This window comes from Echeneis naucrates, chromosome 13 (genome assembly GCF_900963305.1).
Source record: "Echeneis naucrates chromosome 13, fEcheNa1.1, whole genome shotgun sequence".
NCBI classification, from domain to species: Eukaryota; Metazoa; Chordata; class Actinopteri; order Carangiformes; family Echeneidae; genus Echeneis; species Echeneis naucrates.
Window position 1 is genome coordinate 10125975 of NC_042523.1, and position 16124 is coordinate 10142098.

Consider the following 16124-nt stretch of genomic DNA (forward strand, 5'->3'; position numbering starts at 1 on the left):
AATTTTAATCATGTGGGATTTTCCTTGAACTTTCCTTGAAAGAAATGGTACCAGCGTTATAGTTTCAGCAACGGTATGAACTGAAATGTGATGAATGTCACACTGTTCCTTTTGTTTTCGCCTACCGTTCAAGCTGCTTCAAGCAGTGGATGTCTTTCGTTACACCTGGTGAATATGAGCAGCTAGGAAGCGCCTTGAGTTCATGAATGTTGATGATTTACAGCACCTGAGAGAAGAAATGCTAATTTGTTTAATGTCAAGACATAATTTGTGGCAACTTGATTCATATCAAACATCTGGAAGGTACTATGATTTCTTATGTGTTAGTGATAATAAGGTGATTTTCACACAGTGGAAAAGGATGTGAGTGTGTGTGCCTGCCTGGCTGGTTTTGCTCCTGCTGACAGAGTAATGGATCTGTTCATTGTTGCATGTGGACTGTGTGTGATGTATGAGATTAATTTAAAATTCTCTGTCTTAAATGAGGCACTCACGTGTCTCAGTATGGGAGAATATAGACTCGAAAGGCAAATGTATTACAGCAAAATGACCAGGAATTGCTTAGTTTTGCAATCACGACTGCTTTGAACGGGTCTTAACTGGTTTTTGTTTTTTGTTTTTTTTTTTTTTCTTAAATGTTTCTTTTGGTTAACATGGAACTCATATCATGCACAATAAACGTTATCACATTTGCAAATGGTTGCTTCACTGGTTTCTGAACTTTGAATTGGAGTAAAATTAGTGAAATTAAATTTTAGAAAATTATTTCATTAAATATGCAAAATAATTAATTGAATGTTTAGAAATTGATATGCTAGTATACATAAATATTTGCATTTGAAGATATGCAAAAGTGGATATGACTAATTAAATAATTTGACACATTTCATCAAGAAGCCGTTATGCAATTCACTTTATTGCCAAGTTGATTTTGAGTATAGTAACAAACAAAAAAAACATGACATTTTTCACATTGGCTTTCAAAAAATGAAAGCCTTTTCAACATGATTTTATCAAGACACCATAATTAAATGAATTTATCATAAAACCCACAGTTGAAATTTACACAGAAATTAACTATAAAACATTTTGACATGCAATAAATACATTCATTTCACTAAAGCGAAGTAAGATCAATATTGACATGAAATGCAGGAAATAGAAAAATACTGTTTGGTTTAATGTATTGCTTGTAATTGTTTTTTATGGCATGGCAACTGTTGCGAAACCACAAAACGAAACACTAGATATTTGTAATGTTTCACACACATCTGCTTTATGCTTGCTGAAATAAGATCCCTTCCTCTACTGAAAAATCTCATTTCCATTTTAAATTTGTGATGTATGTATTTTTTTCCCCATTTATCTGCACTGCTGTCTGCGTGGCACTCTGTGTTCTTGCTGAACTCTCTTAGCCCTGAACCACAACCAGTTGGGTACAACTACCTCAAAACGTCACAGTGATCTTCATTAGATCATAATCCATCATTTCTCCACGTAACCTTTTTCTAAAACCAGAATAGATGTGTGTGTGTGTGTGTGTGTGTGTGTGTGAGAGAGAGAGAGAGAGAGAGAGAGAGGACCCTGAGGCTCTGTAACATTTTGGAACAGGTTTCAGTGTGTTGGGTAGAAGCCGTCAGTGGAATCGCTTTTTCTTTTAGTAATGGGTTTTTCTACAAGAAGCGACACTCCAAACGGCACAGGGCAGCCTAATTAAATCTGACCTAATCTGGAACAGCAGTCTGCCATCCAGCTGCGTGTGTGTGTGTGTTAGTGTATGCATATGTGTGTGTCTGTGTGAGATATTCAGATATACAATCAAATCTTCATCCTGACCACCTTTTACTCTTCCAAATTCCAACTTGTTTTATCATCGCTTTGTTTTTCCTGTGAATTAAAGCTTCTGCAGCAGAGGTACACTGTAAACGAAATGATTCAAGTCCACTCAGTATGTCTTGTATGTGTCCAAGGTAGAGAAGGAAACAGGGATCCAAGCTAAACAGATGCAGGAGGAAGGCATGGACAACCAGAACCCCCTTCCCTATTCAACTACAAAGAGCCTACTGTGGGTCATGTGCTGATTGGGTGATAATTGTTAGGTCTGGAAAGGGGATGACATCTTGGAGGGCACGCTGACATGAACGTTTAACAACCTTGGCAATGACCTGCAGAAATAAACAATGAAATGGGGGAAAAAAGGAATTTTCTAAAACAGGGAAATGAAACGGCGTACACTTAGTTTTCCTTTGTTATGTACTGAAGGTTATGACTTTCAAGCACAGGCTATTTTTCTCTTTGTTTCTGGTTCTTTTCCTCTCAATTCTTCTCTCTGACTTGTTCCCTCCATCTCAGCGCATGACTTGGCTGGCGCAGCTGAGGCCTCGACTCAATTGTGCAATTTCATACATGTTTACTTTACTGGCATCTTTCTGTGCATATTTTCCCCTGAACATTTCCCCTCACATTATTCTGCATTTCCTCTACAATGATATGCTGTCTTTAATCTCCCCATTTTTTTGGCTTGGAGATCATAATACAATAACGATGTCAGAGTTTTTTATTTGGCCCATCATCTGCTGTATTTTAACACATGCCACAAAGTTCAGAGAAGAGCTACTTTCTTTTAAAGAAAAAGAAAGTAGCTCTTCACATAAACATTTAGACAACTGTCTTCTTCAGCATGAAAAACAGCTGGAAGTAAGTGAATGGGGGGGGCTATGGGTCAGTGGTTTGCGTTGAGTGTAAGAAGAGAGGGGGGACAGAGAGAGGTGAGGAGGAAAGTTCCGCTTTAAGGTAACAGAGGCAGTGAAAGAGCATGGTCAAGCTCTTCACTGTAGAGAGGAAGCTGAGAAAAGCAAAGGAAGCAAAGTGCCAGAGGAAAGGCAATTGTGGGACTTCAAGGGGATCATAAGAGTAATAAAAAAAATCACGATACAATGATTTTTCCAGAAAAGTGCAGTTCGGAGAAATAAATCTAAAGCAGCTGCTTGTAATAAAGGCCCTTGAAAGTGTAAAATCTCTCCATCGTACTTCACCCTGCTGCACTGTGGGAAAGGCGTTCAGGCGTAGATAAACAGGTGTACATTGTGGACACATCAGAAAAACTGCACACACATACAGACACTCGAAACAACTTATTGCAAAATCTCTGAATACTTGTTATGCTAAAGGCACATTTGTATTGTTTCACCTAACTGTCACTTTTTGGTTTCAAAGCCAAAATGAGGATGAATTATTGATATTATTTGGCTCCAGCTTACATTTAAAAATGAGTCCTCATAAGAGATATGTACAGAACACAATAGTGGCATGTCTGCGCTGTTATCTCATGAATAGACACACAGATAATGGCTTTCAAAACAAGGCAAAATCAAAGTTGGTAAGAAGCTTTGGCTCACAGCATGAAACACAATAAATGTCAAACAAAGGGACGATCGCAGATCGGGGCTATTCAAACTGTCAGAGTCACGAAGGTGACCCTGGCTTGCTGCTGGTGGAAAGCTTAAAAACATATTTTACATTTTTAACATTAAATTAAAGCCATTTTTAGGTCTACATGGGGCCACTGGGACTGATCCAAGACATTTTTCTTTTTATATTCTTCTATACTGTTAGTGTTACAAAAGTTATGGTTGTCATGAAATTAAATAGGAATGAAATAAACTAAAAATTAAATAAAATATTATCATAGTTGGTCAGCTTATACTTGTTAATTGTCACCATATTAATTAATGTAACTGATGGATTTAAATGACTCTCTAAACATCTTAATCTAAAACGGTTGGGTGGCAGTGAGACGCTGTCTGAGTTTATGTGTCATATAAATTACATTAACAAAGGCATATGGCCTAAAATCCCATGGGATAAATGGCTACACCAGTAAATTTAAACAAGACTCTTCTAATTTTTAATCAACCACAGAGCAAACGAAAAAAAAAAATCTGCTAGATTATTATTGTTTAGGTTTTTTCTTTTTTCATTTCTGATTTATAACATAATTTCACATCGCACAGTCCCAATTTTTTGAAAGTTCAAATTATGGACATAAATGGAGAAAATGCTGTACTGGATTCCTTTGATCAAAACGATGCCAAAAAATGGAATCCACATCCTCAGATTGTACCAAAATGTCCGAATGGCTTCCTCACTGTTTAGTCCTTGAAAGACCACAATGTCGTATCATCCTGATACTGAGCAGAGGTTTATTCCCAGAGAGCAAAAAGGGGAAGGAAAAGAGAAGATACAGTCTACTTGTTTTCTGAATGGAGAGTTTTAGAAGTATGAACAGGCTTTCATACTGAGACAATACCTCATGTCCACCCTGCTGCGCTCTCCCTGCTCCTCTCCCTCCCCATTCCCTGTCTCTCTATCTGCCTCTGAGCAGAAACACACGGCACATCCTGCTCAACACAACACATCAGCCAAAAGTTCACTTCCTGCTCCTCAGCTCTTCTCCTTCACACCAGCCCTATTCCCAGGACATGCATTAACAGCCCCTTATATGCTGCTCAAATAGCATAGTGACACACAAACAGACAAGAAAATGCTTCCGCTCTCCATAGCTACGCCACCTTCTCTCTCTGTCTATCATGCAAATTAATGTGATTGAGCAAATATCAAACACTGCACATGCTACAGAAATGTTTAGGCATTATCTCACTCTTCCCTCCTGCACAGATTTGAAGTGACAGTGGAAACAATTAATGTTGTTTTAATGCTGTCAGGCAGGGAGAGGAGGACACAGATTTTCACTTAAACCTGTCAATGAGAGGGACAGAAGGGACTGAAATTCCCACAACTGAAATCCGCCCACTCCTACACTTTTAACACGTATGCACTGTTTGTTCTTTTCAACTATTCCTTCTTTTTTGTCACAGAGTTGTTGTTACAGCTCCAAAACAAGCAGGCTTCCTGTGTGTTTGTGTGCATGTACGGCCTCAGTCTGGCTCTCATCTAAAGTTCAAGAACCTCTGGAGAAAAAGGTTTAAAAAATATGCGGGTACTTTTCAAACTTACCCAGAAAAGCTACTGCTGGTCTGTTTACAGAACTACTGATAATATGTCTTGTGAGCAAGCAGAGAAATTTCAAACTACCCCACACCTTGATTTTTACTATATGTGTAGTTGAAGCCACAAGTCAATGCCATCATCCACAAAAGCGTGGTTTAGAAATTCAGCCACTGAAAATAATGCCAAAAATGACTTTGCCTTATGTTTTAACAATGGAATTGGTCACACAACACAATAGAAAATGTATACCGCATAGTAAAAAATAAAAAACAAAAATGTTAATATCACATGTTATCTCTCCACCATACAATTGTAACAAGAAATGTATAAACACAGTAATAACCACAGGTTTAACACAGGACTACTGTCCTGTTCATAAGAAAATAAAAAAGTGTGTGTGTTTGTGTGTGTATGTATGATGACATTGTTATTCGAAGGTTTACTAAAGCTTAGCATCCCCATGCTGGGTTCAGTCCTGAGGTAAGCACCAGTTTCACGTGCGCTGCTTTCAGTTCAAATCAAAATGAAGTAAAGAAATGTTAAGTGACAGGAAACAACATGTTTGATATGATCATATGCTACAGAAACAACGCCCTTAAATTATTGTTATATAAAAAAAAAAAAGGAAAAAGGAAAAAAAAAATTCCCCAAAGTCAGGCACATTGTCTTAAAAAATTTGAAGCCTTTAGGATTCGTCTATCACAGTGTATTTATGGCTTTAGTCTTCACATTCACCCACTGAGGTTGGCATTGGCACTATAGTGGTCAGACATTTCTAATCTGAATCAAAGACCAGTAAAAATGGAAAAAATAAAAAAGAGAAACGGGCAATGTGTTCTTTGGAATAAACATTCAAAGACAAGAATGTGCCTTCCACCCACAACCTTTAAGTGCTCTTTTGTTTTCAAGCTCGAGGAACTGCTGGTCAGCCAACACAGAAATATGTCATTCTTTGTTTGAGCGTTTGATATCAACCAGGGAAGAGGGGACGGCCGGGATACATTTGCTAGGCTGGGATGTGATGGTAATAAGTGGATCAGAGGGGTAGGATGCCAGGCATGAAATGGGACATCATGCCGGGAAGCAGTGTGAATTGTCCAGGAGAAAGTGAGATTTCACAGGGATTGCTGAGCCACAGCAGCTGGAGTGTACTATTCACCCGCTGGCTTCCATGGAAGACCCACAAACCCCATCTAATGTTCAGATTACTGACAGATTAGTTGTTGTGTGTGTGTGTGTGTGTGTGTGTGTGTGTGTGTGTGTGTGTGTGTGTGTGTGTGGAGAGGGAGCATCCATGTGTGTATGTTGTGTGGAGCACTTTTAAGGCAAAGGGCTGAACATAGCACACACTTTGGCCTGTCAACAGAAGTAGGGCTCCCAGACAACAGACTGCAGGGGAGAGGGGTCAAATGAGAGGTCGGACAGAGCGGAGAAGGGCAGTGTCCAATGCAGCGTTCGACTACTGCCGCTCCACAATTAATCATCCGGCTGATGTGAATGGAGTAACTGCTCTTGTCAGTAAATGACAGATTTCTGTGTCATTAATTTTGACCTGGTTCTTGCTTCTGCTGCCTGCGTGAATCAGCTGCATTGCACAGTTGTCAGAGGCAACACCCATGCTTCGTCTACGCCATGAAATGAAGCTACACTCATCATGAACAGGGATTAGTGTGTCATCAACTGGGTATGTGCAATCATGTCCCAGTTATGAGATCACAGGGCTGTGCTTGCTGTATTTCAATAACAACCAAAAGCTAAGGGATGCTAGTCAAAATGCAAAAGGAAGTTTTAGCTCAAGAAGGGTTCCACACTGAGTGCAAGGCTGATTAAGCTACCATTACTGTCACGTAGTATGAGCTTTTATCCACACAAATATGCGGGGGAGTGAATTGCTTTAAAAAATGTGGGGAAAATAAAGCAGAGGAGACTTTGCTCAAATACTGAGGCAATTGCGCTTATCGTTCAGTTATTTCCTTGTCGACTTGGGAAGCAGGAACAGGATGGGGAGAAGCTGGAGGGTGAGATACATAAATTGTCCAGTACCCCAAAAATCAAAAAAGAAAAAAATTTGTCCTCCCATTACTTTAAAGTCCAGAAGAGTTGGCTTATTCATTTGATAAAAGTTCCACTCATGCCTGGACACAAACCCTGAATCTTGGCCTTGTGTGCTTTTTCACTTCTTGTACACAGATGATACTTAATAGCACACAGGTTTGGGGTCTGATTGCAACATTTCCTTGTACAGTTTCTCTTTGGATTTCACCACAATAAAAAAATAAATAGAAGAATTTCATTTTGGTTTTCGATTTTTGTCACTTTGGCTCAATGGCTATAATTTTAAAAAGTGTTTTTTTTTTGTTTTGTTTTGTTTTTTTTTTGCATACATTGTACATAAATACTGTACTACTTTGAACGAGTGTCTCTTGGTCATGGAAAAGCACAGTCCTCCTTTATGAAGGAGTCCTTGAAGATAGATTAGATGCATAGAAAGGCACTTAGAGTCAACAGTTTTTGGTGTGCATTAGCAGACCAATTCCTTTTGGTCTGAGTCTGAGGTGCAGAGGAGATACTGAGTTGAGGTGAATGGCTTTAGAATACTGCAAGTTGTGTGTGGACACAGACCTATTGGTGACTGCCATCTATATAGGTCATATAGTCTTAGCTGGGTGAGTAGCGGTCAATGGTGCGGGCTTCAGACAGGACGTGTGGGGGAGGTGGCAGGGGTTGGCCCAGGACGTCCATCTTGTCGTGGGGGAGGCCCAGATGTTCCGAGGCCAGTTTGGACAGTGGGTACAGGCTCTCCATGGCTTTTGCATCAGCAACCAGTTGCTGCTGAGCTTGGATGAGAAGTTCATTGGCCTTCTCCTGCTTCAGCCCCAGGTGTTCTGCTGTGTATTTACTCAGAGGATAGATGCCCTCTGAAAAGTCAAGCTTGAGTTTCCCATCTGTGGTCAGGCCCCCTGCGGTCCCTCCACTACTGTGCATCTTCATGTGGCTGATGAGGTTGCGTTGCTGGGCGAACTTGCCCCCACACACCTGACATTCATAGGGTTTTTCCCCAGAGTGGATGCGCATGTGCTCAGTAAGGCGGTATTGGCGGGTAAAGCGCATGCCACATGAGTCACAGGCAAAAGGTTTAAGGCCCAGGTGGCTACGCATGTGGCGGGTCATGGTACCACGCTGTGTGAACTTCTTGCCACAGATGCTGCAAGGGTATGGCCGTGTCAGCCAATGTGTCTTCTCATGCTGCCGCAGTGTGGCTGGATCTTTGTAGGACTTATCACAGGTGGAGCAGCGGTAGGGGCGGATCATTTCCCCGATGCTCGCTGAACTCAGCACCTGGCTTGACTTGGTTTCCAGATGGGACAGGCTGTTCAGGGTGTTGCTGTTGTTCAGGCTCCCATAACCATTAATATTACTGGTCATGTTTTTAGCATTGCTGTTATTGTTGCTTCCCATCTCCCCACCAGAGTTGCTGTACTGCTCCTCTTCTGTGTGTGTCTCCACATGTGCATTGAGCTGCTCGGAGCTAGGGAAACCTTTGTCACAGGGAATGCAGACATACAAATTGTCCCCGAAGCTCTCTGGCTCATACGGCATGTGGAACCTCCCCATTGGTCCAGTTGGAGAGGGGCGGCCTTCACTGCTCCCTGTCTCCTCTGTGCCTGACCCGCTCTTTTCATCTCCTCCTTCACTCTCCTCCCCATTCTTATGGTGGTTATGATGCTGTTCTCCATTTTCACCCCCCTCTTCCTCCTCCTCATCCTCATCTTCATCTTCAGCTGTGTATGACAGTGGCTCATGTTTCACCCAGCGGTAGATGTTGCCCAACTCTCTGCCTGCCTCTCCACCTTCTGTCGGGGTGTCAGGACTTGTGGGACATGGGTAGCGATCTGTGCCCTGGGAGCCTGAGCGCTGTAGGTGGGGAAGGTGTGGGCCAAGAGGCTGGTTGAGATGAGGGAAAGGTGGAGGAGTGATGGAACTCGTCTGGTCGGTTGACTCCATCTTTTCAGAGGGGAAGGCCCTGCCATTCGTCCCTTGCATGGGACTAGTGTGGCTGTTTAGCGTGTCATCCCGCTCGTCATCATTGTGAGTGTTGGCCAGATGGGACTGAGACGGTGTATGCTGTGATTGGGAATTGGGGCTTTTCTTGGAGAGGTCAAGGCCATAGTTGGGGGAGCAGTTCCTGTCAAGGTGGGCTGACCGCCCAAGCTGGGAGGGCAGGGTGGACTGCAGGGATGGGAACACCTGAGGGCCCTGGTTGGAAGTCGGAGCATACAGCTCCCCAGCATGGATGGCGAGTCGATGGGGAACAAGCTCCTCTATTGGTGCTGCCCGGGAAGCATGGCTATTCAAAATGCCTCCTGGAGGGCAGGGCTGAATGACAGGAGTAGAAACCCTATACCTGCCGCTACCCGCTAATCCCATACTATTTGGTCCCATTTTTGGGTAGGGCAGAAATGCAGGACCTGGACGAGGAGGGTACTTGCCTTGTCTTTTCAGCTTCTTTTTGCACAAAGCTACTAAGTCAAGCAGCTGAAGGTAGCTAGCTGCTGCCAGGACAGCCCCCAGATTGGGCTCAGTGGGAGAAGTGGGGTCTCCCTCACTCAGCCGGCCTGTGTAGATGTAGTCCAGAATGACCCTGAAGACCCCTGGACTCACCATCTCGTGGTCGAGGTTGATGAGATTGTCATGGACCACCAAAGATTTCAAGTAGAGGCTGCTGGCAGCCAGAATGTTCTTGTGAGCTCTGAAGAGGGCGTTCTGCACCACAATGATAACATCACACAGGAAGCCTTTGGTGCGCTGGCTGTTGAGCTGCAGGAGGAGATCCCTAGCATGACTTGGAACGTCCATGGCATCCAGCATCGTCTTCAGTCCGCCACCTGCAACAATAGATATCTGTAAAATGTCACGCAGCAGTTGGCATTTCAGTACACATAACACACAATGTGTATTTTTCATCACTACAGATAAGATGTGCTCAGTCTTTTTACTCTAGTTTTGGAATGTTATGATTTACATTTTGAAATGTCAGAATTTCCATCCTCCAACAGCAAAGTTAGGAAAACTGTAGGAGTAATAGAGAGATAAAAAAATTGAGGAAGGAAACATTTCTGAGGATTAATACTGAACAGTAAATAGCACATTTACTTTTGAAATATATCACTTAATTTAGCAGGTTTTTGTTTTTTTTGTTTTTTTTGTTTTTTTCATAGTAATTCATAGTATTTGATTTTATTGTCTTCTCTCTAAATCAGTTTCCAATTCATGCTTAAAATGTCTTTTTGATAAAACGTGGCCTGAGTGCAGAGCTTATGTGTGTAAAGTGCATGCAAAGGCTACTCAGTAAAAGTTAACTTTTGTGAGAGGTGTGTGGTTACAATGGTTTTCTCATTATCAGAAATTCTAGTCTATGCATTCACTTCCTCCGCAACGAGAAAAAAACACAGCAAAAAGCATAGCCAGAAGACTGCAGATGTATATTTTTTGCTGGCTTTCTGACTAGTACTCCAGAAGCAGTGTGCAGAGTTTTAAACAAAGCAAGAGATCAATGTTTCACAATTATGATGAACAGCAGGTATAAACCTGTGGGGGAAGGACACGGCCAAAAAAAGACGAGAGTTTGAGCTGCTCTCTCTGTCCAGTCATATAAGGAACAGTGAGTGCAGAGGATCTAAATCAACATTCAATGATTCAGTACTTTACATTGAGAAGGGCTGCAGGGGTGTGATGCGGGCGGGTGTGTGCGTGCATCACACATACACACACACACACACACTCACTCCAATATCAACACAAATTGTTCCATAAAGCTTAAAATAAACTACATAAGCTGCATGCAAGAAACACCATGTATTGTTCAATCAGTGGAATCTGAGGACAGTTTACATTGGAGATTAAACGTCTCTCGCTGTCCCTGAGGGCTTCGTCTCACTAATGGGAAACAAGCAACTAAACAAATATCATGTCATCTGTCTGATCATTGTCTTCCTGACACCAGCTCATTCACTTCTTGTTTATTTCATTCTCTGGACGCGCTCAGCGCAAGAATAGGGAAGCGCGGATTAATTTTTTAAACTTTGACAAATGATTTACTCAGGAATTCCGGAGGATCCTGAACAGAAAACGGTTGTCTGTTTTTGTCTATCAATGCACTGCTAACATTCCTCGACCACCAAAAGTTAAAGTCAATCCATGTTTAAACTGGTGTGATGGAAATGTGTTTTTGTAAATGCATGTTCAGCATCAGGCAGAATCATTTTCATTGTGTGAAAGTGGAAGTGGAAAATAAAAAGTTACTCCTGACATCCAGCAAGCGATCATGTGGTGAGCAGTCATCAATTTGGAAGGAAACACATCTTTTAAATTATTATTATTATTATTATTATTTTAAAATTATTCGGTTCTGTCCTCCTAAATACACATATGATTAGTGAGCTATTTATTACTTATTATCTGACCATTTGAAAAAAAAGAAAAAAAAAAGAAAACAACAGACTAAATAGAAAGCCAGGTATGGCAGGTTTACTGTAAAATTACCCTCCATCTTGTGTCCAATTGTTATCTAAAGTGTTTCCACTTCTGGTTTCTTTCAGGCTTTGACTACGTAACAGTCACAACTTTACTATAAATTTCACCGTCGGTCGGATCAAACATGTTCAGGAATGAGTGTAATATGAGGAATGGTCCAAGCCATTTCCATAACTTCGTAAATTTTCGCTCCATTGCAGAGGCGCTCAGCTCGCTGTTTCTGGTTACTGTGCGGTCTATGGTGACACGTTGTGTACTCACACACAAAATCAGTGTACATTCCTGTCTAAATGCGGTCCACAGCTCTGTGACCTTTTTTAATTCTGATTTATGAACAGTTTTATTAATATATCTTTGTGGCAATTTTCAATTGTTTTTATGACAAATGAAAAAAATGGCATGCAAAAAGCAACATTTCTGTGCACCTGCAATGTGCTGTGCATACAAACAAACAGTTTTTGGTAACAGCTGTCAAGGTGGCTGTGGGTTGTGGCTGTAGTGCCTATTAGGGGCTACAATTGGTCTTTATGAGAGCAGAGCTCACTGTCTGATGACAAAATGTGACAGATCACACTAAAACATGTTGTATAAAACTCTTGAGGGCAAGCTCGCGTAAGCTCGCTGCATCCTGTTAGGAAGCCAGCTATGATTGCAGTGATATTTAGTCAGAGAGCACATCTCGAAACAAGCCTGCAACATAATATTCTTATAACACATTCAAAGGCTTTTTCAAGACTGTTTTCATTAAAGAGCTTAAATTAAATATTTTTTCTCAGTTGCATGTATGTTGCACGTTTGCCTGAGGGAGGGTTACTCAAGACCCTTTAGGATCCAGAACTGTTTTTATCTAATAGACTTATTTTTAATGAACCGTCAACATGTTGTGGAAACTTAGTTGATGGTGATGTCCTTCCAGGGGTAGGGACACTGATATTTGCATTAGATAAATATTCATGGTCCTTGTGATTTGCCTGTTTTGCCACTTTGGGGGTTTTGGCTGAAAATGGAGGAATAAACTTCCTATCTCTACATTCAGCCTCAATCACATAGGCCTTAGTGTCAAAGCATCATATTTTCTATAATTTGCTCATGTAGCCTTGTGTATTTTACAATTAATCTTCCTATTTCCACGTATAAACATGAGATCAATTTATGAGGCAACGCTGCAGGAAAAAGTCGGTGCAGACTTGTAACATATTTCACTGTCATTTTATATCCCTTCAATGCAACTGATCTGTTTTGTTATTTTTGTGAGTCACAAGACTCAAATACAGCCTGCAGAGGTTTTACATGTATGAAATAACAGGACTGTGGCTTTCCCCCTCAAGTTCAGACTGAGCAGTCAATACAAGAATATGTAAACAAGTTGAGTTTCAGTCAGGTCAGCAAACATCACGGAGGCTCAGCCTTACTTTCCTTTTGCTGTGATTGCACATAAAAAAATCATCCCACATTTCTGGAGGCACGAGTAACACACAGCTTCCTAACCTTGATGTGAGCACAGTCCATTTCAACAGGAGCTCATTGCTAATCACAATCATATAATCTGATAATAATCAACACCTCTACTGAACCAGCAGGATGAACTGTCAGCTACTAGTTTCTAAGAAGATTATTCTATTTTAACTCATTTTATTTGCATGACAGACTTTCTAATCTCGTGACAGATTGAATATGCATTTTAAATGCAACAAAATAAATGTATAGAAATACTATATACTATAAACCGGCTCCGGGGCCGGTGCTCCTGGAGCAGCGTGTCGCCGCCGTCTCTCCTCCACATTACATCCAAACACAAGTCGCTTCATGTGTGAGAGCTGCAGCGGCTCATCCTTCACCTCCTCCTGATCTCCGGCAAAGATCAGGAGTCCTCTCCACCAGCCCACCGTGTCCAGTCCCTCCACCTCCAGCTGCACAACAGCTGTTCCTCACAGCCACTCTCTGGCTCTCTGAACCTGTCAGCAGCAAACATCTCTGAACTGCAGCTCAACCAAAAGGAAACTAGAAATTGATAGATTTTTAAAAAGCGCCTATCCCAATTATCCTTGTAATATTATGTAATATATTAGTGCGGATGTGTTCGCCACACGCCGTGCTGACAATGCTACACACAACGAAGGGCCTATGTTGTCATCCAGTCAACAATTTTATATAAAAAAATACATATGTATATAAATATATAAATATATGTATAAATATAAAAAAACCTTTACATTTAATGTAAGTAAAATAAAACAAAAAGTCTAATGCCAGATATTTAAATAAAAAGAGTTTGCAGCGTCAGTCAGACTTTGGGTCTTTAAAACTTTTAAGTAATTCTTGCTGATTTTAGAGGCAAGTTATAATCTTTCATCACCAGCACATCAAACTGATCCTGAAGATTTTATTATTATTATTTATTCACAACATCTTAATGGGCTAACCGGCCCGTCTTTGAATATTATAATGATTTGGAGGAAAAGCCTGGATATTTTTAAGCGCCTCAAATTAATTGCGAGAAGAAGGAAAAGCGCCTTTGCTAAGAATATAATTTCTTCTTATGTCGTGAATTTCAAAAATAAACGATCGTAAAAATCCGTTCCACTAATATTTGAATGAGTAAAAACATTTCTTTGTAGCAGTCCTGGCTGTAGAGAGGGATGAATAAGAGCCTAAATGTCACCCTTCCCCTCGGCCTGTTTGGGTCCGTATCAGCGGATCAGCTCCTACCTGCATGCCCGATGTCTTCTGCCATCCGATCTAAGTCTCCCTTAATGATCATCTCAGCAGTCTCTAGGAGTCATATCTGACGTTTCAGCTTTGAACTGCCAGCCTCCAACAAACCATGCCAGTTTTCCGAGTGCGTCTGCCAGCTCTTTTTTTATGATTATTAATTGATATGAATTTCTTGTCGCTCCTTCGGTCCGTCCTCCCACCCACTTTCCTCCCTCTCCCTCTTTCTCTCCGACTCTCTGCCCCTCCTCTCCCCTCTTTCTCATCCCCGTCCTATTAAAACAAAAAACAAAAAAAACGTGCTTTGACCAGCATCAGTTTCCTCAGATTTTTTTTCTAGTAATTTCCTTTGCTATTTTTGAGTCGGAGCAATAACGCGCACCGGGATGATAATGGAGCCTCTATGCGCCTTAAGTGTTTTAGCGCCCCGTGTGATGTCAGTCTATAATAAAACCAAAAGGTAAAATCGAGGGCAAGAACTTCAAGTGACCCCGACTTGAACTTCTCAACACATCGTCTTAAAGAGACAGGCGGCTAGTGTGGACTTACATATATATGTTCCATATTTATGATCAGACAGCCCACTTAAACTGTGCAGAGCAGTTTAATGGTGGAAATCAGTGCTTACACCTTGAGCTGTTCATGTCAAGGACATTCAGGGAATTAAGAGCCCCCCTCGCCCCCCTTCCTTCTCCCTTGCTCAAAACACCACCATCTTTAATTTTATTTTGTCCCTGAGGCCATAAATGAAAGCGAAGTCAGTCAAAATTTATGTTTGCTTTTTTGTGTTATTTTGTGTAGGCAATAAATGGACTGTTAGCTGTTGGTCTACTGAACCTGTGTGCTTTAAAATGCAATCAGCGATGAAACGTTTACATGAAGGTGCAGACCTCCCCTGAGAAAGGCCTCTGGCTTCACTTAAAGGACAAAAAGTTAAGTGGAAACTAAAAAGAGTTTTGATAAACCACTTAGAACAGCTTTCTCTCCCTCTGGCTCCCTACCTCTCTCTCTCTCTCTCTCTCTCTCTCTCTCTCAGGTAAAACACCTGCCATTCAGTAAAAGTCCTCACCCATCACGTCACCTGGAGATTTAGAACAGCCAAGACAGGATCAGACTGCCATCAGGGCCTTCTCTGGTTCCACTGAACTCATTTTCCTGTCCACTTAAAAAACTTGGCTTTTCCTCACAGGGGACTGCTGTCAAAATATCCTCAAGAATCGTAAAAGAAAGCAGCAATGTGCCGCAACACAGCCCGCCATCGACAATCTTCTGTATAGAATTAATTTATTTATTTTCTATAATATTTCCCACTTTCTTCTGTAGACCTATAGGACTAGGTCTTACTATTCTACATTTCAAATTAAAACTAATTAATTTCCGTGTCTTTAATAAATTGCTAATTTCTTTCTTGAAGACAAACATTTTGTACCAAAAACGCTCTTCACGGGACATCCAGTGAGCTGGATTATCCAAATATGCTGATAACCGGAATTATAATAAAAGATAAATGAATAAAACCTTCTAATGAAGCCTGTGGCTGTACATGACATCAGCCTAAGGCCGGACAGGACCCAGTTCTTCATGTTCTGTCAGGACTGTCGTCTCCAACCATAAATCCCTTGGAACGCTAATGAAGGTGGTCTGATATCTGAGGTAACAGCTGATCGCAGCTCAAGGTGACTCAGATCGATCGCAGGTCTCGGTGGATGGCATCCTTGCCTCCGCGCAGCACCACAGTCTTACCTCGGACTCATGTCTGGTGCTCTAACCGTCTGTCTGCTCTCCTTTTCGGCATTTCCTCATTGAGATCTCCGCGGTTTCCTCCAAATCCTCGCTCCGCCGCGGATCGCCTCCTCGCCCTATCTCCC

The 16124-nt window shown here is 41.5% G+C and overlaps 1 protein-coding gene across 1 annotated transcript; it reads right to left on the reverse strand.

The window, feature by feature from the left end:
• Positions 1–896: 896 nt before the first annotated feature.
• hic1 (hypermethylated in cancer 1) lies at positions 897–16124 on the reverse strand. Its single transcript, XM_029518240.1, has 2 exons — positions 16000–16124; positions 897–9896 (listed from the first exon to the last, which is right to left on the reverse strand). The coding sequence occupies exon 2, from the start codon at positions 9877–9879 to the stop codon at positions 7669–7671; it is 2211 nt and encodes a 736-aa protein (XP_029374100.1). The 5' UTR covers positions 9880–9896; positions 16000–16124; the 3' UTR covers positions 897–7668.